Below are 25895 nucleotides of genomic sequence, written 5' to 3' on the forward strand. Positions count from 1 at the left end.
CCACACTATATTTACATGCATATATTTCAAGTTTTGCAAATGCTTTTGCATCTAAAAAGAGAAAGAAAAAGTTGAACAGGTGAGAATCTGACAACCACCTGTAGAAACCTGCAGTTCACAGCCCCATCACAGTATACCAGTCAAGAACCAGGACTGCAGATATTTTGTTAAATTAGGGTAGCACTTTGTTGATCCTGCCTTTTTCTGCTAAAATGTGAGCGACTTAGACAAAACTGTGTTGAAGGTGGAGACGATACTGTACAATATAGTTAAGTTGGACTGGAACCAAGTGACCTCATCCATAGATGCATGGGAATGATTAGATGGACTGTGGGAAGCACAGTAATCCCTGACAAGATTTTAATATGCTTAATGGTATAGATACCCTTCAAATATGTTAAACAGAAGTGTTTTATCTGGACAACTTGTACACTCAATTCTGCATAACAAACTGATTTTACACACAATATTGAAAAAATACAGTGAATAATATATTTCAGCCTTTGGGCCTGTATGACCACTTTCAACACAGAACCCACATCAGAACACGGATTTCAATGAACGCCAGCAGAACAAGTGTATGTACCGGTCAGTTGATCCAATGCGGCAAAGATCTCACCAAACGCTATAAACTTCCCATCTTAACTCTTAATAATATGAGATAGTAATAGGGAAGAACAAGGAATAAGGGAAGAAAGAAACCTGGAGAGGTCATCCATCCCTTGCAGCTTGTCTGGTTGCTCCTAGCAACAGCAGAGGGTGAGTGGTATCTCTGAAAGTCTCTTGGTTTTCTGGCTTGAAATGGAGATTTCCCCTAGACTCACATGCATTCTATATAACTATGTTTGCAATACTGTCAAATCTAACCATTACAAATGACAATACCAAGCACATTTCACAATGCTTAGATAATGTTTCAGAGTTTAATGGCTTTTTAAGGTTCACACATGAAATTCTTTTTCGACTAGACAGAACTCCAAAAACGATGTGTGCATGCACATTTCTATTTTACTTATTAAAGCCACAAATGCTATTACTAGCAGAAGGAGCAAACACTGAGTACAATGTCACTGTTTAGTATATTTGGCTGATTAACTATCCAGTATTCAAACACATACTTGTGCATTAGTGGGGAAATGCGAGACAACGCCTTTTAAGTGAAGGTCAAGGATAATGTACTTTTCTGCAAAATACACCAAAATAATCAGTATATATCAATTTCCAATATTTGGTTATGCTCAGAGGTACTGGTGTATGTTTGATGAACAGCAGTACTAACCACAGAAACTCATGCCATGCAAGAGGTTACAAATTACTACAAACTAGGGCTGGGCGATATATCAGGTTTTTACGATATACCGATATATTTTCATACAAGACATATGATAAGACAATATCGTTTATATCGATATAGTTTGTTGCTTTAAAATTATATTCATAGTGCTGCTACTTCGCCTATTTCTCCTCACCCTGTCTGTCTCCTACAAAACTGTACCCTGCCCCGCCCCTCTCCGAACACAACCCACCCCTCCCACTCACTCGCTCGCTCGCTCACTCACAAGTCCTGCATGCAGCGACAACATGGAGACAGGCACAGACACGAGGCAAGCTAGCAAAGAAGAGCTGGGGGGTATTTCATGAAGCAGGATTTCTTGTTTAGCCGCATAACTTGCCAAATTTAAGGTAGTCTGAGCAACATTTAAGTGAACGATTATATAGTCCATTTAGCCCAGATTAACATAAACCCAACAAGTTATCCGGCTAAGCAAGAAATCCTGCTTAGTGAAATACCCCCCTGGTTGGTAAAATAATATATGCTGGTGTTCTAACATTTCATCCTAACTTATGGAAACTGGATACTGCGCATACACATAATGAAATCAAGCCCCTTTTCTAGTGCTTGAAGAACCACCCATAGATCTATCCTACCTTGCGTTGGAGTTATGGCTTATTTCTGCGTTTCATACATTTGAAATATTTTATTAAAATACATTGATCACACTTTACTGTCAGCATCACGTTGATTTACTATGCTGTATGTCGAAATACCTGACGTTTTAACACTTATTAAGTATTTCAGTACTTATAAAGTATTTCAGACTCGCAATGCCTGCTTACATTACATTAGTTCGTGTTTTTTAGACAAGTTACATACTTATTTTTTGGATTATCCGCTTTAAGTTTCAGTCCATAAAAATGACAATAACATTTTTGATGAGGTAGCACCGATCGACAGCTATATCTGTAGAAACACAGTAAGGTAGGACAAATCAACATTTTTTCTATTTTTTCATGTACATGTACAGCTGTCTGTAAATAAAAGTGCCCGTGTGACACTGAGGACATTTGCCTCTGACTTGGAACTGCCTGTTTGTTATTACTTTATGGGAAAACAATATTGAGATATATATCGTATATCGCGGTTCAGCTAAAAATATCAAGTCATGATTTTCGGTCCATATCGCCCAGCCCTACTATAAAGTGTTTTAAAACATCCACAACAAATGTACTGCACATGAAATTAACTAAAACATTAAGAAACTAATCACAAAATGAAATATATTTATCAGGTACAAGACAGTTGGGGTAGCCATCAGGATGGATGTAGTACTATCTACTCATCCAAGAGTTGCTATACGTAGCCTGTGTTTATAAGCATTAAAACTAAAGAGTGATTCATCACTGAATTTAATCTACACTTCTAGTTTGGCTTCCATTGGTAAGATCACCAAGATGAAAAGTGGATGACTGTTTTATAATCTGACAGGCAGCATACAACTTGTATACTCTAGAAATGACTTGTGTGATACTTTTGTTTACATTTATTTAACCTACTATATAATTATCTCTTTGATAATAAACAGTTCAGTTAAATGGCAAAATTAGGATTACAAGTCAAGTGTACCAAAGTGATTGTGGTTGCAATTCATTCATGAATCAACCCACAATTTTCTTAAACCTTTAAAGTGAACTGCTACTTTAAGATATATAGTATAATGAATATTGTTAAATATTGACTAGTTACTTTAACCTTTGCAATTCATACAGCAATTTTACAATTTACAAGAACAGCAATAATTTTTCAGAGGACTCATACCAACAACATTCACACCGTGTATGTCAAATCTGAAACTGACAGATGTGAATATGCTGAACTAATCGACATACTATAAAGACCCTATAAACCAGAGGTTCTCAAACTTGGTCCTCGGGACCCACTGCCCTGCTTGTTTTCCAGCTATCCCTGCTCTACACACTGCTGATTGACTGAACACACCTGATCCAGGCAATCAGAAGCTGAAAGACAGCTGGGACTTGTGTGTGGGGCAGGGATAGCTGGAAAACAAGCAGGGCAGTGGGTCCCGAGGACTGAGTTTGAGAACCACTGATATAAATCATTTAAACTTTCCAAAAAATATGAAAATAAAAGTTAACAAATTAAACATCAAAGAGTGTGTTAGATTTATAACTTGATATGAAAATGTACTACTACAATTAATGTTCACTGGATATCCTTGCAGTTCAGGAACTCCCAATCAACTCTCTCTATAGCCATGAAAAATTCATGAAAAATTCATGAAAGCCATCAAGACAGCAAAAGCTTCGATAGTTCAGCAATTCATTTATGGAAATAGTCCTTCCTACCAAAGACATATCTGAAGAAGTTCATTTGGAGGCACAACCAAATCAACTTTTACAGAGAGAGAAGCTTTTGACAGAGAGGGAGGTCAGGAACAGGGACAAAAATAGAAGGAGGGGTGCTGATAGTTTGTGTACAAATGTCTGCAGCTGAAAAAAACTTGGTCAACTTAGTGCTTCACAAGACAGGAGCCATCTCCCCATCCAGAGATTTGCAAACAGTGTTAGCCTTCCTGACATTGTTTTTAATTCCTTCATACTCAAAGTGTGAGTTTCAGCAAATTCCTCGGCCAGTACCATTAAGACCCTGTAATTCAAGTTTTTAGTATGTTTTTTCTTCCTAGAACAAACAATAAGGCACGTGTATGATAAACAAATTGAAGTTGCAATGTACATTAAGAAAGTGTTTCCCTGCTTCACCCAAGCCATCAAATTCAGAATAAAAATCAATGGACGAACAAAGAAGCCATCTCAAGTAGTCTCCGGAAACACAATCAAGAAAGAGATCTGCTCACTAATTTTCATCCAACAGGAGAAATCAAGCAAAGATGTGTACTGCATGGCTTGACTGGGTGATGGGGACATCAAACAGATGTTGTAAACTTTGGCAATTTTTCCTGTCACCAAAACAAAGCACTATATACTGACAGACTATCAAACACAAGCTTTGCATGTGTACTGCAAACTTTTAAAACAAGTGCTATCATGTGTACATACAACATAGCTGTCACACAAAAATCTATCCCCAAAACTATGCAATCTGGCAAAAATTACTCAGAATCACACACGTTACATCTGTACTTAAACCACTCAAAAAAACAAAACAAAAATGGGAACCAGTTTTAGCTATAAACCTCACAGATTCACAGAAGTCCAGCACTCTGCAGACCGAAAATACCATACAGTGAAGCCACTCAGTCCATTCAAACATCGTTTATCGTTATTAAAATCACTCGCAAGCTTGTAAGTTGTCCTGGGCATCCTCCTCTATACTGTACAATACCGGAAATTTCTCATTTTAGCAAACCAATGTATTCTCTTCACGTTATAAATGAATGCCCAGTAGCATTCAACCCTCCACCATAAAACTGATTTAGTTTACTCAATCCACTCCCTAAAACAAAGTATGCAGATTTAAATATTAATTTCATTATATTTTTGTATTATCGTTTACGGAGTCAATGGTTATGCGTAATGAAATTATAAATTGCCTCGCAGTTGTCCAAAGAGGCAGGAAATAGGGAAAAGTATCCATTTTGACCCGGCGTACTATTTCAGCACCACCTCTAGTCCAAAGCGTCTTGCAACATAGCGAAACGTTCACACAAGGTTGTCCATAGATCAGCTGGCTGCCGAAGGGTGCACTTTACCAACGGGACAAAGGCATTAAAACCAAATACTAATCTAACCATAGACTTCCTCTCTGGGGAAGTGGGAAATTCGGCCAGAATATGCAAATCTAACCGTATGCATGGGTACGTATGGCGATCCAAACTAAAATGTTGTCCTTAATACCGATATACCCCAAACACATAAATGTTGGATTTCTGAATAAATAGCGATTCCAATAGTCATCAAAAAAATATTTCCTCGGGCTGGCTGCAATTTCCAAAATTCAATATCCAACGCTGGACTGGATCTGTAGCAATCTTTACAAAACCAAATGCATTACATGCAACACCGCAGTTTCATACGACAAAAATATATTCAAGCAAATAAAATGCTGTCCAAAATAAAAAACGTTTTGTTGCGTTTCAAATATACCACCTGGTTTGCAAATAAACGACTGAGACCGACTGATTAACACCAAAATCGACTCAGTAAGCTTAAGTACCTACACATGTGACACGTTAAGCACACCAACATATATCAAATATGAATATATGAAACTGCTAAGATTATTAGCATTTTGAGCTCTACATAAAGCGAGAGTCGTATTTTCGTTTTCCCACAAGATAATTTCCCGCGGCGGTGAAATTAACATACTTACCTGCTAATTTGCTACCTAGCTGATCATCTAACTTATTAGATGCCTAGCAGGATGTGAGCGACCCAACATTTACGGTACTGAGGCTAAGTAACCAGTTGGTCATTTCCATAAGTTGCCGTCTAAGGCAAATCCATCAATATACCGCCAGCATGTTAAGCACATTTAAATACAATTAATTATCAACTTGGTCCTCAAAACACGGGAACACCTACTTGTACCCTACGTAAATGAGCAGACACCGGCTTGTGACAAGTGACAGCGCCGAAAAATCTCATTGCTCTGCTCCGCTCCCCTCCCTGTCTCCACGGCACAGAAACGGCCTGCAAAGCCGTCACCCATTTGACAGAAAACGGCGTTTTCCTCATGCAAGACGGACAGCCATGCCACGGTAAAGCAAAAGACAAGACAGACGACCTGTTCCAAACCCAGTCAAACACAGCAGCACATTGCCACTTTCTTGCGGCTGTACATTTTTTGTAAAGGTTTAGCATGTTCTTACCTCAGGCGGCGGGTCTTTTCCAGCTTTCCGGGGCAGCCATTATCAGTATTCCCTCTCACTCCGTCCTAACCTCCTTTAGGTAGCTAGCTACGGGACTGACTCAAAAAACCGGTCAGCGAACCCCTCCCCCCCCCCCCAACCTCCACCTTTGTAACGGTTATAAGCCTTGTTACAATCCAAATAACTAGCTATTTGTGAAATGACGCCCCGCTCCTGTCTGTGTCCCTTTTAAAGCGCTCTCACTAGCACCGCCACTGAAGCACACAGACAGCTACCGATCTCGGCGTCCTGAGCCCGGCGCAGCACTTCAGCGGACTAGTGCTGGACAGGTACCCGGCTATACGTTAAGTCAACGGGCTTTGCTACTTTAAAGGACGTGCACTGCGGCAAAACGCTTTCTTCTCCATTCTTCGTTCTCAGGATAATCTTTCTCAACCCTTCTCAAAGAAACCTTAACTAGCCGGTTGGGTAAATCGGTAATCGATAACTAACAGCCACATCAGTTAACCAGTTATAAGAGAAAGTGTTTCTTGCGGTGTAGGAAGGACGTGAAGGGGGAAAAGTCTTTTTTAATAATACTAAAAAGAGAAAATAAAATTGGGGTATTTATACTACACCGCTACAGCTAGCGATGTACAATCGCTAGGGGACCCCCCCCTCCCCCTCTGACCGATAATCTCGTTCACACTAGGACTCGCTTCGCAGTGAGAGGCTCTGGCCGGCTTGCGGGCTCCCGCGAACCGCGCTCGTGCCCGCTCGCCTTGTCATTATGCTTAGTTCAGTGAAGTTTTCCCCCCACAAAATGGCGGCCAAAACAAACCCGTGCCTGACAACAGTAGCCACCTTTCATACAAGCATCACGGCTGAGATAACCCCACACAATGAAAAATAAATCGCGAATGGCCGATTTTCATAAATGCGCGTTATGATGTGCGATTCATTTGTTAAAAAAACCTGTTAGCCACACACAACCGTGTTGTTATGTAGCCAACACATTGCGTTGCCGATTCGTGTGCTACTGACTAGCCATTTAGAGGCACTTAAGATATATTTGAAAGTTCTCTCTTCTCCATATCATAGGATCAAGACAAAACTCGGAATTATATTTCACAATTCAATTTTTATGCCATTAGTGATTATAGTTGCAGCCAGCATGACTATTAAATATTACATTTACCTGGTATGTTTGTGTATCCGCAGGCATTTCCCAACGTGGAAATAAAATGTCTCTCTTTTGCAAATATCTACGTTCCAAATACATGTTTAAAACAGTTTGCGGATACTAGGTTTTCAGCGTTTGAGAACACCAGAGTATTACTGGGTACAAGTATATGACTTACTTGACCTCCTTTTGTAGAATCTTATACTACCAACTTACCCAGAATACAAGTACTGATATCCTCACCGCCTGAAAATCTGGTTCATCTAATTGCTGTATAGCTTAATATGAGACGTATTAGGACTACTCTTAAAAGGATTAGTTTCGCTGATAATGAAAACATGACACTGGAGGCATTTCCGATTTTTCTTTTGAATTTCCCGCCGTGGACTTACGTCATTCCTGCTCGATCACGCACATAAAATGGCGGCGATCGCCTATACAGGAAAAGCTGTAGTTTCACCCCCCTTTGGTCAATATTTCAGACACCACGCGGTTGTTTTTTATATTGCGCATTTCACCAATGTTAACGTTAGGCATAATGAAACTAGTAAATGCAAAACAATTATCCATAGTGACAACCTTTTATTACAGCTTATCTCGGCAAAAGGAACACTTCCGTTAACATCACAGCGCTTTCATCCTTTAAAATGGCGCTGTCAAGACTCCAGAATTTATGGTCGTTGACAAGATCAGTACCATTCAACGCAGTTTTGATGGACTGATCACCGTCGCTAGGACGTGGTTCTTAAGATTAAATCTTTCAGATCACATACAGCTCACATTCTCAGGATCACACTTAAAGAATACTGTGGTCACCAAGCAGCAAAACTGAAGAACGTACATTAAGCATCACCATGTTTGAACCATTTAAGGAGAAAATTTGCGGTTGTTTTCCAAGAATGTTTATTATATTTCCTTACCCACATTTTTAAAAAATCATGTAAATGAGCCACAAACTGCAGAATGGCCTGTGAATTTTGTGCAAAAAAACTGTTGAACTGCATACAGCAAACAATGGGCACTGTCATAGTATTAAAATTCGATTTAAAAGGGGAGGTGACAAAATTATATAATTTCTGGATTAAACCTACATTGAAAGGCTGAATAAGCAGGTCCAATGTTACCCTACTCCAGGCCATTTTAACACTAAGGAAGTGAAAAGATTCTTCATTAGCAAAGGACCACAGAGACTCAAAAAAAATTCTTTCCCAGACCATTGCCAATGTAATATCACACCACATATAGCTAAAACATCTGGTACTCTTCCAAATTCTGGCGAATCCAAAACCGCCTTTTAAATCCATTACAGGGGTCAGCAACATAAATTTAAACTTAAGAAAATATAACTGAATAGCGAGACAAAATATGCTTCATAATCCATAACACATAATGGGGGGGGGGGGGATATTTGAACATTATTCTTACATTTCAGAGTAAACATCTGTTTTAAGTGGAGAGCTTTTTACATGTTCAAATTGTGTTCCCTTGTCCACATTACACTGCATTTTGAAGTCCTACATACAAGCAGTGAATCTTCATTTTCTGTGTGAACACATGCTCAGAGATGGAAGGTATTACAGGCAATCAGTACTTGGCCATAGTTCTGTTGGAGAACTGTGTCAGCCTCAGGTTACTGGAACAAAGCATCCTATGCAAACCACTGCCACCCATTCATACTTATTTCTTCTGTTTTGGGGGGGGTCTGGAGGAGAAAGAAGACAAGGTATTACACAAACTATGCAATTTCCATAACATTACATGTATCATCTACATCCTTGAACACACACAAACGTTATAGCTTATTCAAATGCTCCTTCTTCAGGCTACAGCACACATCTTTGCAGGCACCAGAACACCTCTGCACTAGGTCTGGAATTTACTGGCATTAGAAAATATTTTTGTTGTTATACCCTTACCTGTACACACCCACAACAACAGCATGGTCTCTCTCATAGGGCTCCAGTGTCAGCTGTTCCTGAGGCTTCATGTTCTCAGCACTCATTTTTTTGACCTCTGCAGCAAACACTGCCTCAGGGGCAGCTGTTGAGTCTATGCAATTGGCCTGCAGAATATAAGCTTTGTAAATCCAGACTCATTCTAGTACGGTATAAAATGTGAGTAGAATACTGACATTCAAAGTGGGTGGTGACACTTATATCAAAGATATTGCATAATACCAACAAACACATGCCTCAACCATGATGCACCAACATATTCCATCGTGAACTCTTTATATCGTGGATGTTTACCTTAATAGAAATTACAAAGTGGCCTCCATTCTTGAGGAAGTTGTGTGCATTTAGAGCCACAATTCTTGTCTGGTCAGGCTGAGCCACATCAGCAAAGATCACATCTACCATTCCTGGCCAAAAACAACAACAGGGGAGAGAAATAAACTGAACATATACTGACAAGAGTTGACATGTACTACAGATGGGAGGTGGACACACAAGACCTACCTCCCTATTGTTTTCGTGAATAGCACAAGAAGTAACAACTTGGGCCAGAACAAAACCTTACCCACAAGCATGCGATATTTGTGTGGATGCCGGGCATCCTCAATTATGGGAATGATATTGGTTCTCTTTTTGGCAACATTGAGCAGATCTCGCCCAGACCGATGCGAGAACTCCACTGCATACACCAGACCTTCCTAAAAACACAGAGGAGAAAATAAACAGAAATGCTAAATATGGCTCAAACTCGATTCAAATATGTATTTATTATAGGGTTCCATGGCAGGTAAAGTTACTTACAGGACCAACAATGTCAGAGACATGAGAGACTGTGGTCCCAGATGCTGCTCCAAGGTACATGACCTTAACTCCTGGTTTTATGTGAATTTGGTCCACTCCTCCCAAGATGGCTGCAGCCAATTTTGAACGGAATGGGTTCCATGCTCTGTACTCAGTCTTTGCTTCCCCCTCCTGTTTGTCGAGGAAATTGATAAATATATCAAAACTGTATTTGCTAATGGTACGAAGATTAATTGTGTGACAGGATAACGAGTAATCTTACCTCTACACTAATTCTTTTTTCACCATAGACGGAGTCTCCAATTACCATATTTTTGGTCACCAGTGCATCTTCTTTACCACGGCAAATAAACACTCCTGAAAACGAAAGATATATTTCTATTCCCAAAACAACACAATACAAAATTTTAAGCTCCAGTTCCTGCAGCAGACATTAAGTATTTAAAAGGAATATATACATTACAGACTGGGTAATACAGCATAATTGTAAAATTTCAAGGTTCCTACCTTCATGCCTATGAGGTTCCACTGTCACTTTTTTCCCACCTCTGAAGCCCCCACGACCACCTCCCCTTCCTCCTCTACCCCTGGGAGTTCCGCGACCTCCTCCACGGCCACGGAAGCCACCTTCTCCAGGAGACCTGAAGCCACCTTCTCCAGGAGACCTGAAGCCACCCCCTGGTAGTAAAAGGAGGATACTTTAGGTCTACTTGCTACCCAAATTAGAACATTACTTCTACACAATGACCGCATTTTTAGCAGCTCCATGACAAGGTGCAGAAGTAACATTAACTTACCGCCTCTGCCCCCTCTGAATCCTCCTCGCCCACCGCGATCTCCAAAGCCTCCTCTTCCACCACCACCACCACGACTACCAAAGCCACCTCTGCCACTGCCACCACCTCTGGGACTGAATCCTATCCAGGCAACAGCAGAATATTTTGAGAGAATCTGAAGACCAATGGCCATTAATCATACAGATAACCAATTTCTTGGACAATATATTCAGGGGAATGTTGACTTAGAGCATGTTAGAAAACACGCCCTATTTGATATGCACTTTCAGAAAAACACCAGTTTGATTGCTGGACATCACAACACACACAATCCCGGTATTTGCTTTCTAAAAAGCGTCAATCTGTGACCATACGGACAAAGGAGATAGGAGGAAAACGTTTTGATTGAGAGAGAAAAAGTTTTTTAAATACCATGCTAGTTGTAAAAAATGTATTTTGATCAAAACGTCATTCGGAATTCACCATAGGGTTCACTCCAGCTTCTCTAAGTTACTCTTGATCTAATATATAACAGATCATGCACAAAAATACATGTATAAATTGAATGTGTTCAAGTGAAATTATGGTATTCCTGCCAGATCCCGCAGTACTTATTAAAATCCAGTCTACCATCGGTTCGGTTGGTCAGTCAGCTCAAAGTACATGACCAAGGAGAAAAGCACACCACTTCGCAATTAACGGAATAAATGAATTGACTTAATGGCTAAAAGTCAAAAACTATATTTTGACCACAGTATATCGATAAAAACATAAATAACGAAATCACATTAACAGGCCGCATGTGATACCCTACGCAGACAAAAACGAGAAGACACAACGTGGAGCTTTCTATAGACAAAACCAACAAGATCGTCACCACTTTAATAACCAACGTAGTATTATGTGCCAACAACATGTCTACATTTTACCAGTGTTTTGCAAAAAGGTACAAGTCAAAACTTTCATCCACTAGAGAATTTCCGCTAGATTTAATCTTCACTTCTACAACTACAACCTTCCACAATAACAATACAGTTTATAACAGTCATACCTGGTCTCATTATTGTTGCACGAACAAAGTTTAACTGTTCTCTACTTTCGTAAACCGTACTGTTCCCGGCTTAGCACACGACTAAAATAGTATGCATTCACACGCGACTAGCACGCTGTCTCTCCCTTCCCAGAATTCCCTCCCCGCAAACCCAAAACGCAGTTCAACCTGTATCGCCCCCTATCTTGGATGACTGGCAACACATAGCGTTCAAATACGCAAAGATGGGCGTATTTGAAAGCTCAATATGCTAAATAAGAAATATATTTGAGATATATTTCTTCTTCCCCAATATTACGTGTATACGTAACGCAAATTAAGCTTAATATTAACACCCTTTTGAGTCTTGACCAGGGTTCGAATTCATATTATATTCAATCAACAACACAAATATGAATGGAAAGTTAAATCGAAATGCAAATCAAGACCGCTGTTTTCTGCAAGAACGAGAGTTTAACTCTAAGTGGTCTAGCATAACATTCTGTTCCACATTCTACCCTCATGTGGTAAAAATATGGCATAGCAGTTATCGAAAACCAAAATACAATCTCGCAGAATAAAGGGCATGTAACATGTATGCCTCCGAAAAATCGGTATATGTAAGAAAAATACCTAAGAATACATTGCTTAATTATGATGTCCGAGATGACAGTGCTTTTACTCAAAATTATGAGAGAAACTGATAGGTTTTTAAAGACGATCCTTTAGTGTTATTAATTGTAGGGCTGCAATTAACGACTATTTTTCTATTGATTCATTTATCGACTATTTTAACGACTAGACGATTAATCTAAACGACAAAATTCTTAATTTTTGGTAAATTATATGCCATCACAGGGCTTTGCATAATTTAGACATATGTTTTTTCGGCACGGTACATTATGTTCGCCCACATTTCAATAAGCAAATTAGTAGTTCGCCTAAAATATTAATAAAATGCATATGGTGATGCCCAAAAGTGAACTGCTGCAGTGAGAGCCGAAGGTCACAGTCTGATGAGGCCAACAGAACCACATCATCTGCAAAAAGCAGAGACCTAATCCTGGGGTCACCAAACTGGACACCCTCAATGCCCTAGCTGCGCCTAGAAATTCTGTCCATAAAAGTTATGAACAGAATCGGTGACAAAGGGCAGGTCTGGCGGAGTCCAACCCTCACCAGAAATGAGTCCGACTTACTGCTGACAATGCGGACCAAGCTCTGATGCCAGTTGTACAGGGACCGAACAGCCGGCACCCCATACTCCTGGAGCACTCCACGCAGGACTCCCCGAGGGACACGGTCAAATGCCATCTCCAAGTCCACAAAGCACATGTTTACTGGTTGGGCAAACTCCCACGCACCCTCCAGGACCCTGCCGAGAGTATAGAGCTGGTCCACACTGCTGAAAACCACACTGCTCCTCCTTAATCCGAGGTTCAACTATCCGACGGACCCTCCTCTCCAGCACCCCTGAATTGACCTTACCAGGGAGGCTGAGGAGTGTGATCCCCCTATAGTTGGAACACATTCTTGAAGAGGGGGACCACCACCCCAGTCTGCCAATCCAGAAGCACCACCCCCGATGTCCAAGCGATGCTGCAGATGCATGTCAACCAAGACAGCCCTGCAACATCCAGAGACTTCAAGAACTCCAGATGGATCTCATCCACCCCCGGGGCACAGCCACCAAGCAGGGATAGGTGAGCCCATCCCCAAGTCCCCAGACTGTGCTTCCTCATTGGAAGGCATGTCAGTGGGATTGAGGAGGTCTTTGAAGTATTCTTTCCACCACCCCACAATGTCCCGAGCTTAGGTCAGCAGTGCACCATCCCCACCATAAACAGTGTTGATGCTGCACCGCTTTCCCGGCCTGAGCTACCGGACGGTGGACCAGAATCTCTTCCAAGCCGTTCGGAAGTCGTTTTCCATTGTCTCCCAAACTCCTCCCATACCAGAGTTTTTGCTTCAGCGACTGCCGAAGCCGCGTTTTGCTTGGCCTGCCGGTACTGATAATCTACCTCTGGAGTCCCACAGGCAAAAAAGCCCCATTAGGACTCTTTCTTCAGCTTGACGGCATCACTCACCGCCAGTGTCCACCAGCAGGTTTGGGGATTGCTGCCGCCACAGGCACCGACCACCTTACGGCCACAGCTCCAGTCAGCCACCTCCACAATGGAGTGTTGGAACATGGCCCATTTGGACTTAATGTCCCCCGCCTCCCCTGGGATATGAGCGAAGTTCTGCTGGAGGTAGGAGTTGACGCTCCCTCTGACAGGGGATTCCGCCAGATGTTCCCAGCAGACCCGCACTGTATACTTGGGTCTGCCAGATCTGACCGGCTTCCTCCCCCACCAGCTGAGCCAACCCACCACCAGGTGGTGATCGGTTGACATTTCCGCCCCTCTCCTCAGCCGAGTGTCCAATACATGCAGCTGCAAGTCCGACGACACAACCACAAAGTTGATCATTGAACTGCGGCCTAGGGTGTCCTGGCACACTTATGGATACCCTTATGCTTGAACATGGTGTTCATTATGGACAATCCGTGACGAGCACAGAAGTCCAATAACAAAACACCACTCGGGTTCAGATCGGGGGCGTTCCTCCCAGTCAAGCCCCTCCAGGTCTCACTGTCATTGCCCACGTGAGCATTGAAGTCCCCCAGCAGAACAAGAGAGTCCCCGGGAGAAGCTCTCTCCAACACCCCTTCCAAGGACTCCAAAAAGGGTGGGTATTCTGAACTGCCGTTTGGTGCATAAGCGCAAACAACAGTCAGGACCCGTCCCCCCACCCAAAGGCGAATTCACTTTAGTGACAAGAATAACTGGTATAACCCAAATACAAATAACCTTTCAGAGGAGGACAAATTAGAATTATCTGAGCTACAAACTAAACTCGATAACTTGTATAGGCAGAAAGCAGAAGGAACTTTTATTCGCTCAAGAAGGAGATGGCTTGAACATAGGGAGGATGAATTCACCTTACTTTTTTAATTTAGAATGCTGTCGCCTTAAAAATAATTCTCTCAACAAATTAAAAATGCTATTATAACAGATGATCTTAAATTAATTTCTAGTCGCTGTTATAATTTCTATAAGAATTTATATACCTCTAACTACTGGAATATAACTGCCGAAGCCTTTAAGTTCACTTTATGTCAAATGCATTGGAAAAGATGATTTGGAACTTTGTGATAAATGCATTACTTCCAAAGAAGTTGTAAAGGCAATCAGCCATCTTAAAAATAACAAATCTCCTGGGATAGATGGTTTATCTGGGGAATTTTATAAACAGTTCATTAAAGAACTCCCTTTTTTAGTGGAGGTTTTCACGGAAAGCATTAATGAACGATGTCTCCCAACAACTTTAACAAAAGGTCTGATTACACTGATTCCTAAACCAAACAAGGATAAACTTTATTTAGATAATTGGCATCCAGTCACTTTATTAAATAATGACTATAAGATATTGGCATTGATATTAGCTGGAAGGCTTAAGTTAACTTGAAATTCAATAACTGAGGAAACACAATCGGGCTTTATGAAGAAAATAGCAATTAAGATTGGTTTTGAATATTTTATATTACTCAGAAGTAATTAATGATAATGGTTTTATTGTTTTTGTTGATTTCTACAAGGCTTTTGACTCCAACTGGTGGAACATCAGTTCATTTTTGATACACTGAGGAAATTTGGTATTGGAAATTACTTTTCAGCAGCTATCAAAACTCTGTTTAATAATAATAACAGTCTGTAAAACTTGTAAGGGGTATCTCCCAAAGATTTGACATATCTAGAGGAATCAGACAGGGTTGAACAGTTTCTCCATACGTTTTTTGTTAGTCAACTTCTTGCTTACCATATAAAGGCTAGTACTTTAAATGGCCTCTCAATATTGGGCAGAGTATTAATTATAACCCAATTAGCTGATGATACTACTATTTTTATACAGGATGAGAAGCAGATTCCTCTAGCGATTGAAGTTATACATGAATTCTCCAAAGCATCTGGAGTGTCTTTGAATCTGGCTAAATGTGAACTTATGGCTGTCAAAGACTGCTCTGAATCTTATTATTGTAATATCCCAGTTAAGACAGATTTTGTTTACTTAGGAGTTACTGTCACAAGACAAATATAGAAGATGTTCCTTAAACTTTGATCCTGTTATTCAAAAAAATAAAAAAAGACTGAATCAATGGTTATTGAGGGACCAATCATTAAAGGGAAGGGTCCTAGGCAGAAGGGATCTCTTATTTAACCTATCTTACACAGTCTTTACATCTTGACAGTAATCCATCCATCCAGGGACGGATTACGGACCGGGTCAGCGGGGCCGCTGCCCAGGGGCCCTTGGGGTGCAGGGGGCCCATGGGGCCCCTAGCCCAAAACAATTTGCAACGCTTATCAACAATGTATTTTTGTTTGTCTATTTTAGAGGGCCTACATTCTTTGATCCTCTGCCTACAAGGGCCCCTGACCCTATAGGGAGGCTGTTTGGCTGCCAAGGGCCCTTGAATTGTGGTGGTTGTGGTGGTGGTGCTGGTGGTGGTGGGGGGGCCCTCGCGAACGTTTTGCCCAGGGGCCCACACAACCCATAATCCGTCCCTGCATCCATCCATCCATTTTCCAAACCGCTTATCCTACTGGGTCGCGGGGGGTCCGGAGCTTATCTCGGAAGCAATGGGCACAAGGTAGGGAACAACCCAGGATGGGGGGCCAGCCCATCCCAGGGCACACTCACACACCATTCACTCACACACGCACTCCTATGGGCAATTTCGCAACTCCAATTAGCCTCATCATGTTTTTGGACTGTGGGGGGGGAACCGGAGTACCTGGAGGAAAACACACGACGACATGGGGAGAACATGCAAACTCCACACACATGTGACCCAGGGGGAGACTCGAACCCAGGTCCTAGAGGTGTGAGGAAACAGTGCTAACCAATGCACCACCATGCAGCCCCTTTTCTTTTTGGCACGATGGTTGTAATTTTATTTCAGTGTCTATTATGATTGATTTTGCTCTTTTGTGGAGACATGTATTATTTGGGATGATTGAGATTTGTTGCAGTCCACAGGAGTATTTGATAAATGTCATTCTTTTATTAGTCAAGTTTCACATTCATAAAAGTAAATGTCTTCACGGGAAACCCTCTTTTACTTCTTTTCAGTTAGAATTGAAGCATTATATAAATTCAATTAGACCCAATATAAATAAAAAAACTGTAAAATTAAGTGATTTATTCAAAGATTTTGTATGGATTTGTATATAGCACCCCCTGGCATGTTTACCTTATTACTGTACGATATTTATTATTGTACATTTTGTTTTAGAACATAAGAACGTAACATATCACTGTTCCGTATTGAAAAAGGTTTTTTTTTTTTTTTTTTTAAAAAAAAAGCACCTCTAAGCCAGATGCACAAACTGGAGCCGCCTCTGTAACAACACAACTTTGCCCTTATTGGCTGAAGATTTTAGTCACGCGCATGACGATGTACGCCATGCAGTTCTGATTGTCTATAGTTCTGATTCGTTATCTGATATTTCTCCCGCAAAGCACATAATGCAGTGAAAACTGTTTTTCAATTAATTTACCTGGTAAAATAATGTTTAACTAAATGCTGCAATAGTACACATACACTGAACAAAAATATAAACGCAACACTTTTGTTTTTGCTCCCATTTTTCATGAGATGGACTTAAAGATCTACAATTCATTCCAGATACACAATATTACCATTTCTCTCAAACATTTCTCACAAATCAGTCTAAATGTGTGATAGTGAGCACTTCTGCTTTGCTGAGATAATCCATCCCACCTCACAGGTGTGCCACATCAAGATGCTGATCTGACATCATGGGTAGTGCACAGGTGTACCTTATACTGCCCACAATAAAAGGCCACCCTGGAATGTGCAGTTTTGTCTCACAGCAAAATGCCACAGATGCCACAAGCATTGAGGGAGCGTGCAATTGGCATGCGGACAGCAGGAATGTCAACCAGATCTGTTGCTCGTGCATTGAATGTTCATTTCTCAACCATAAGCCGTCTCCAAAGGCGTTTCAGAGAATATGGCAGTACATCCAACCGGCCTCACAACCGCAGACCACGTGTAACCACACCAGCCCAGGACCTCCACATCCAGCAGGTTCACCTCCAAGATCGTCTGAGACCAGCCACTCAGACAGATAATGCACGGCCCCATGTTGCAAGGATCTGTACACAGTTCTTGGAAGCTGAAAATGTCCCAGTTCTTGCATGGCCAGCATACTCACCGGACATGTCACCCGTTGAGCATGTTTGGGATGTGCTTGACCGGCGTATACGACAGCGTGTACCAGTTCCCACTAATATCCAACAACTTCGCACAGCCATTGAAGAGGAGTGGACCAACATTCCACAGGCCACAATTGACAATCTGATAAACTCTATGCGAAGAAGATGTGTTGCATTGCATGAGGCAAATGGTGGTCACACCAGATACTGACCGGTTCTGAGTCCCCAGACCCCCAATAAAGCAAAAAACTGCACATTCCAGGGTGGCCTTTTATTGTGGGCAGTATAAGGTACACCTGTGCACTACCCATGATGTCAGATCAGCATCTTGATGTGGCACACCTGTGAGGTGGGATGGATTATCTCAGCAAAGCAGAAGTGCTCACTATCACACATTCAGACTGATTTGTGAGAAATGTTTGAGAGAAATGGTAATATTGTGTATCTGGAATGAATTGTAGATCTTTAAGTCCATCTCATGAAAAATGGGAGCAGAAACAAGAGTGTTGCGTTTATATTTTTGTTCAGTATAAGTTAGTTGTTTAATTGTTAGTTACTGTAATGTTGCACTGCTTTATTTGTTTCATAGTCTATTCTGTAAGGAAGGCATTCAAGTAAGAATTGCATTGTACACACATGACAATAAAAACTTTGAATCTTTGAAGTAAATGTATTTGATCTTTCTCCTGGCAGCTATCTTTTTACACAGGACCAGGATACACAATAATTTACTTTTTTCACTGCTAACAGTTTGGATCAGGAGTTGGTTATTGTAAAAGAAGTAATGTGCATGCGGGTGATTTGTATAGATTTATCTACACCTTCCTGGCAGTGTGGCCATTGCAGTCAAGTGTCACACTCTACGACAAGAAGAAGTTGTCCGACTTGGCTGCAGTCGGACAAATAAGCTCGTTTGGGGAGAACTCAACTAATAGTAAAGGATTATTAAAATCTTATCTAGCTCTGATTTAAAGGAACCCAGGGTTTTAACTTGCGCTACACTAGCAGGAAGACTATTCCATACCCAAACTATACGCTGTGTAAAGAAGTGCTTCCTCAATTTATTTTTAAAATGTTCTTCCGCTAATTTCCACTTGTGGCCATGAGTGCTAGTATTTAAATTAATATTGAAGTAGCCATTTGGCTGAACTGCATCCCGACCTGTTAGAATCTTATACACCTAGATCATGTCCCCCCTTAGTCTCCTTTGCTCGAGGCTAAACAGATTCAGTTCAGCTAACCTCTCCTCATAAGACATTCCTCTAAGATCAAGAATCATTCTCGTTGCCCTACGTTGCACCCTTTCCAAGGCAGCAATGTCCTTTTTAAAGTATGGTGACCAAACCTGTACAGTATTCTAGGTGGGGTCTTACCAAGGAATTATATAATCGTAGCATCACCTCCCTTGACTTAAACTCCACACACCTAGAGATGTAACCCAACACCCTATAGGCCTTTTTTATTGCTTCCCCACACTGGCGAGAGTGGGACATGGAAGCATCAACATACACACCAAGGTCTTTCTCATAATCAGCTACCTTTATTTCCGTGGAACCCATAAAATATCTGTACTTTATATTTATGCTCCCTGCATGGATTACCTTACATTTATCTATGTTAAATTTAATATGCCAGGTATCAGCCCAGTCGCTAATTAAATCCAGATCCCGTTGTAGCCTCTCTGATAGATCAGTATCTGCTACACCACCCATGTTCGTGTCATCTGCAAATTTAACCAGTTTACTGTACGAATTGGTGTCAATATCAATTAGGAACAATAGTGGTCCTAAAGTTGAACCCTGTAGTACCCCACTATGAACGCAGGCCCATTGTGACATTGTATCTCTAATAACTACTCGCTGCTGCCTGTCTGTTAACCAGTTTTCCGTCCAAGCTGCTACAAATCCCTGCAGCCTTGAGCTTAAGCAAGAGCCGTTTGTGGGGGACAACATCAAAGGCCTTCTGGAAATCTAAGTAGATCACATTGTAGGCTTTTTGTGATCAATTTCTCTTGTGGTTTCCTCAAAGAACTCACGTAAATTAGTTAAACAGGAGAAATAAATGCTGTTAAATGAACAATTCATGCCTGAGATTTTTTAGTATATAAAATTGCTTATTTCTGTCCATGCAAAAAAGTTCAATATAAAATTTGGGTATGGTAATTTTAAAGGAAATTTTAAACACTTAATTTATGATACAATGTTCTGATTTCCAGTGCTCCCTGGCTGATTTTTTTGTCCCCCTGTGCCACCCTATTAAAAAATCCTTTAAGTGCCGCTGCATGGAAATGCATAAATGCAGTTCTGTAATAGTTGTCACTATTTAGCTAACACAACATAACTAACATAATCAACTCCAACATAGCTTACAAATTCTACAATAATTATGCAGAGAGATATATGTATGGGTAACGGTGCACGTATTCGTCGTGTATGTATGGTAGACCTACGTAAATTTTGGTTCAGTACACAATGGAAAAAATCAATACATTTATTGATAGTGGTGGAATCTAAATTCACAAGTGGATGTTCAATATGAAAAATATTATGCCCATTGTAGCTGTGACTTGTTATGGCGCTGTTTACAGTTAGCAATAATCGGCGGTTTGGGAACATTTTGGTTTTTCAGCACAGTGCAAGACCAAGTCTGTCTGTCCGTTCTGTTATACCGAACTGGGATATGTTGCTGGAAACTTTTGCGACGACATCCGAGTGTGTACGACCGGAGCAAGACTGAAAGTGCAAGTTAAGGCAGAAATATACTTGCTGTTAACTACGTACGTATGTACGTACGTACAGCCGCGGTCCGTATCCTGCGTTCTTGGCGTCGGTTTTTGTGCACGTACTCAAAAATTAACGGAACGTATACGGAGATGCAATACCTGCGTAATTTATAGGGGGCAGTGTTGCAAGATTTGCACTCAACGGTCAAGATGTTCACGTTTGAGGGCTTGTTGATTGAGCAAGTCCGCAATTATCCTAATTTATATGACGTGACAGAACCTCTCTACAGTGACAAAATAGCATGTAACAATAGTTGGCAAGAGATTTCAAACATCCTGAATATTAATTCGGAAATTTGTAAAAACATACCAGTCTCGACAAGTGCGAGACTGGTATGTTCGAGCGCGGAAAAAAAAGTTTGCCGCAAAACGAAGCGGTGATCCTGGTGGTGTTTTTCCTCGTCAATGTGTCTCATTGGCAAAACCAGAGAAAAGTATTTCCCATTTTGCTGACAAGATCTATTAATTGGTCGAATGTACCATCTCTGCGATTTGCGTTTTCTTCTCTGGTGCCCTCAGTATATTGAAGATTAATAATTCTTCAGTGAAGACATATTTATTCGCAATAACAGATGATAATTTTTAAGATACAGGTATTCAATAATTTATTTGGTTTGTGGTATCGACACTGATCCCTGGTGGTAAGGAGTACACACTACAGATTACGACGCACAGTACGGACCCAAGTATATCAGCACAAACGTTAACAACGCAACTGTGTACGGATACGCATACGTAGCTCACAGCAAGTGTATTTCTGCCTTTAATCTCCCTGTTGCATTTAAGAAGCTTTTGCCAGGCAAAATAATAGGCTTTATTAGAGCAGGGCTGCCCACACTTTTTCAGCTTACGAGTTACTTATAAATAACCAAGTCAAAAGGATCTACCTGCTATAAAATGCAAAACATATATATTATGTATAAAAATATTGAGCATTCTTTATTGTTATTTTCTGAGTTCCAGTGTTCCCTGGTATTAATAATAATAATAATAATAATAATTTACCTTTGGGATAAATAAAGCATTTTAACTGAACTGAGATTTTAGTTCCTTCACCTTTCTCTTTCTCGGCTCGCTTTTCGGAGGGAAATTAAATGTCGTAGTTTTTATGAACAGTCGGAAAGTACCGCTCCACATTTCCCTTCTTTGGAATAGCAATGGTAGACTGACAGATGAAGCAGACGCACTTCGAATATGACATTGCGAAAAAAGGTCCTCCTTCCATTCCGTATGGAACTGGTAGTTTTTTTTGCTTCTTACTTGGTCTAGCTCCCCCATTCATTTGTATAGCCTTTCTTAAGTTTAGTAGAAATAAATTGGAGGCGACTCGGTCGCTTGCTGGAGTTTTGCGGCAGCTGGCGCGGCTGAACGCGTCACCCATCCTAAAAAATTTTTGCCGTGCGATCTACCCACTCTACCTTTGCGATCAACCAGTAGACTTATTGACCCTTTGTAGACACATGACCATGGTCACGTGACGGCGCCACGACGGACGGCGGAAGTAATAGCTGGCGAATGTGATCACGTAGTAGACGAGCGGGAATTTCAAGTAGAGACAAGATTACGATTTGTTTTTGTGTTTTTAGTTGTGGCCCGACTTTTACTTAAGGAATGACTACAAATCAGGTGCAGTTGTCTGTGAAGGTGGGTCATCTTATCGGTGCCCACAAAGAGCGTTATTTGGAGAGGCTGGCCTTAGTTGGGTTGCAGACCGATCCGTATACCTACTGCCTCCGGACTTATTCGCCGATCTAAGAAAAGCAACGAATCTGCCGGATTTCAGTCCCCACGATCTATACCTTTATGTAGTGTACGGCGTTTCATCATACACAGGCGCAGATTTAAAGGGCTATAAAAGGCTGGATGCATATCTGTATTTTGTAGCTGGTTGGGTGACCGATGCGCAGTGCTACGCTGGCGGCGGGGGCTACCTCATAATGGCAAAGGTAAGACATTCGCTTATTTCATCAGTCATTTTATGTAAATATCAGAACACGTGTTTTAGTGGACACTGTCATGACTATCCACATACCGTTGTACACTTGGTCGTGCCTATTCACATTTTCATTGATGCCTATGAACCCGGCATTTGGTAGTGCAATCTCGTGAGTTATCTAAAGCCTATCACGCGCAAATGCATACCCGTGTCAGAGCTGGTTACAATGTGATAAATAATATTTATCCCACACACAACTGTAAAATGATCAATTATAGTTATTTTAGCTGTACATTAAAATTTGGCCTTCAGTGGAGGTTATTATATCTTATGTTATATATTGTTATATAATAACAAGTCCAAAATATTAAAATATGTTATGAATTATAACTAATCTAATCATGCAACTTTATGTTATTTCAGGTTAATCACAGTCAGTTACTGTCAGCAACCCAATTAAAACCATGGGTGTTTCTGAAGAAGGATGTGATAGTCGTGTGTGGCCACTGTACATTTACATTTACAGCATTTGGCGGACGCCCTTAGCCAGAGCGACTTACATAAGTGCTTCAAGACGCCGCGATGAATTTTTCCGATACTAGCTCAAGAAGGACCCAGGCTATGAATACCATCTATCTGAATACTGTACATGTGAAGCAGACCTGAGAGAGGCCTGCTCCCACATAACGGCTCAGCTGTATGCCCTAGACTCCGCAGTGAAACATTTGGCAGACAGAAGCTGCACTGATGGGCCGAGACAATGGGGACTACCTCCTGTAAAAGCGGGCAAAGCGCTGTTTGAGGAGGGATAAGGAATTGATTTCTCAAATCCTGCAAAAAAGCGTCGCGGTGCGTACAACAAACGGGATACAGGTAGGGCTGCAACAACCAATCGACTAATCGCTTATTAAGTGTTTAACCTTTTATATGGTACTTGGTAATAATAATAATAATAATAATAATAATAGTAATAATAATACATTTCATTTAAAAGGTGCCTTTCTAGCACCGAAGGACACCGTACAATGACGCAAATAACCATAAAATACATAGAACATATAGAATAAAACGAGTTTCATAAAATAATTGTAATAATAATAATAATCAAATAAATAGAAAATTTAGAGAGAATATGCTAATTTGAAAAGATGGGTTTTGAGGGCAGATTTAAAAAGTGAAAGTGAATTGATGTTTCTGATATCAGGTGGGAGTGAGTTCCATAGCCGTGGAGCAGAGCGACTGAAGCCCATCCCAGCCCTTTGATATAAAGGCGATTACTCCTTGAGGAGTAATACCTATTAGGTATTTCATGGTGTTGTGAACTTTGTACTGGGAGTATGTCTGTATCCCTAGCTTTGAAATATTTTGGTTTATCGATGGTTATCTCAAAACAGTCTATTGCTAACATACAGTGTTGAAAGATTTTCGTTATCGTCAACGACCTTTATTTTCAGACTAAAACGGCAGGATAACTAAATAAAAATGATTTCGCGAAGACTTGAGCGCTTAACTTAAGCAGTAAAACCCTGATAGTCGTTTTTATAATATATGTTGGTGTTCGTTGACTTAAATATTTGTTTCGATAATCCCACATCGGTAATAAAATTAAAGTCTCGTTTTAATATAAATAATACCGATTGAAGTGATAAGTTCGTATGTAGAGTAGGAAATGGGCGGACCTATTATTTCCAAAAGATATAAAACGTGACATATTTTTTCTCATATTAGCTTTATATTTGTCGGAGTAACAACGCAAACGGAATGACAAGCAGTTTTAGGCGAAAACAGTGCATTTTGTTTTTCATTTCAAATAAAACGCGGGGTTGCCAACTTCGGCCAGTTGACTGGAGTGAGATTTTCAATTCGAGATGTCTGCACACAAATGTAACAGTTCTTACCTTGTAATTAGTTTGCTTTTGTAGTTAACGGTGTAAATACACTTTTGACGCAGTTAATTTTAGGTTTATAGTTGTATGATATGGATTTGCCATAAGATTTCCTGCGTGTGTCTGAAAGCGTGAGTTTTATGCCAGATGCTTGAGATTTGGAAACTCTGAAAACGTACATTTTTTTGTTTCACCTGAGTTGATTTATATAACAAATAACATTACTTTATACAGTTGTTAAAAATCGGAAACTTCAACGAACATGAAATCACCTGAAAGAGGATAGTTGATTTTTGGCTCTGTACACTAGTATAAATCTCTGATACCATTATTGGTCTTTTTTTCTTTGAACATGTTTCACCTGAAATTCTCAAATATTTAACAGCAAGGAATAGCAAATAAAAATATTACAAATATTTTAATATTTTTAATTTGAATATTCAGAGAGAGCAGGCCCGGTGGCATTATAGCCAATGCACGTTTTCTTTGAAGTGATTTTATTTTTGCAGTGATGGCACTATTGATTTTATAGTGCTTAGTTTCCGGGTAAATAAACATGTTTCAAATAAGAGTGAAATCTGTGTATTTGTGTACTGCACAGTCAGACCTTAATACCATCCCTTAATATTGGTTTCATTTCATCTTGAACATATTGACTTTCAGAAATCGAAGGGAAACCGTTTAAACATTATACTTTGCACTTTTACTTTTAGTTGACTACATCAACTGTAGTTTTAGTCGCCTGTAATCTTATATTTAGTTAACTAAAACAAATAATTTAGATAACTAAATTATGACTGAAACTAAATTATATTTTAGTCAAAAGACTATGACTAAAACTAAAACAAAAAAAATTTGCTGTCAAAATTACTGCTGACATGCAATGCTTAAAGACATTTGGATGTCCTCTCTCTCTTAGGCCATAACACACACACAGGTACTAACACTTCATTTAGAACATTAATCACATTTGGAAAAATTCTGGAAATGGTAGAGCTGTGAACACCAAATACGTAGGATAAAAATACAACTCATAAGTTAAGCCTGATTCTCATTAATGTTAGAAGTAGTGTTGGAGGGATGTGAAGTGTGCAGGACCTTTGAGGGGTGGCTTTACAAGGTCTCGCACTGCCATAAACGGTGAGATTCGGCAG

General features: G+C 40.4%; 2 protein-coding genes across 3 annotated transcripts in view; both read right to left on the reverse strand.

The window, feature by feature from the left end:
• Positions 1–7657, reverse strand: part of LOC125748282 (dual specificity tyrosine-phosphorylation-regulated kinase 1B-like) — a 54625-nt gene extending 46968 nt beyond the window's left edge. The window contains exon 1 of one of the 2 annotated variants that reach the window (XM_049024232.1): positions 7507–7657. The gene's annotated coding sequence lies outside the window, so the exon portion shown is untranslated. Of the gene's footprint in view, positions 1–6128; positions 6270–7506 lie in introns of those variants that run through there. The other variant, XM_049024231.1, reaches the window with a different exon arrangement.
• A 519-nt stretch (positions 7658–8176) lies between these two features.
• LOC125748283 (rRNA 2'-O-methyltransferase fibrillarin-like) lies at positions 8177–12031 on the reverse strand. The gene is made up of 9 exons (XM_049024234.1): positions 11874–12031; positions 10844–10963; positions 10554–10724; positions 10309–10403; positions 10047–10217; positions 9811–9943; positions 9540–9652; positions 9207–9352; positions 8177–8992 (listed from the first exon to the last, which is right to left on the reverse strand). Exons 1-9 carry the CDS (start codon positions 11881–11883, stop codon positions 8968–8970), a joined length of 984 nt encoding a protein of 327 aa, XP_048880191.1. The 5' UTR covers positions 11884–12031; the 3' UTR covers positions 8177–8967.
• Between the last annotated feature and the right edge of the window lie 13864 nt (positions 12032–25895).

Source organism: Brienomyrus brachyistius, chromosome 9, assembly GCF_023856365.1.
Source record: "Brienomyrus brachyistius isolate T26 chromosome 9, BBRACH_0.4, whole genome shotgun sequence".
In the NCBI taxonomy this organism is placed as follows: Eukaryota; Metazoa; Chordata; class Actinopteri; order Osteoglossiformes; family Mormyridae; genus Brienomyrus; species Brienomyrus brachyistius.

What these genes read in the sequence shown, in the direction of transcription:
- LOC125748283 (XM_049024234.1), bottom strand. An exon ending in GGAACCTCATAGGCATGAAG is followed by an intron (nt 10,404 to 10,553) that starts GTAGGAACCTTG and finishes TTTCGTTTTCAG; the next exon opens with GAGTGTTTATTTGCCGTGGT. An exon ending in CAAATATCGCATGCTTGTGG is followed by an intron (nt 9,653 to 9,810) that starts GTAAGGTTTTGT and finishes GTTTTTGGCCAG; the next exon opens with GAATGGTAGATGTGATCTTT.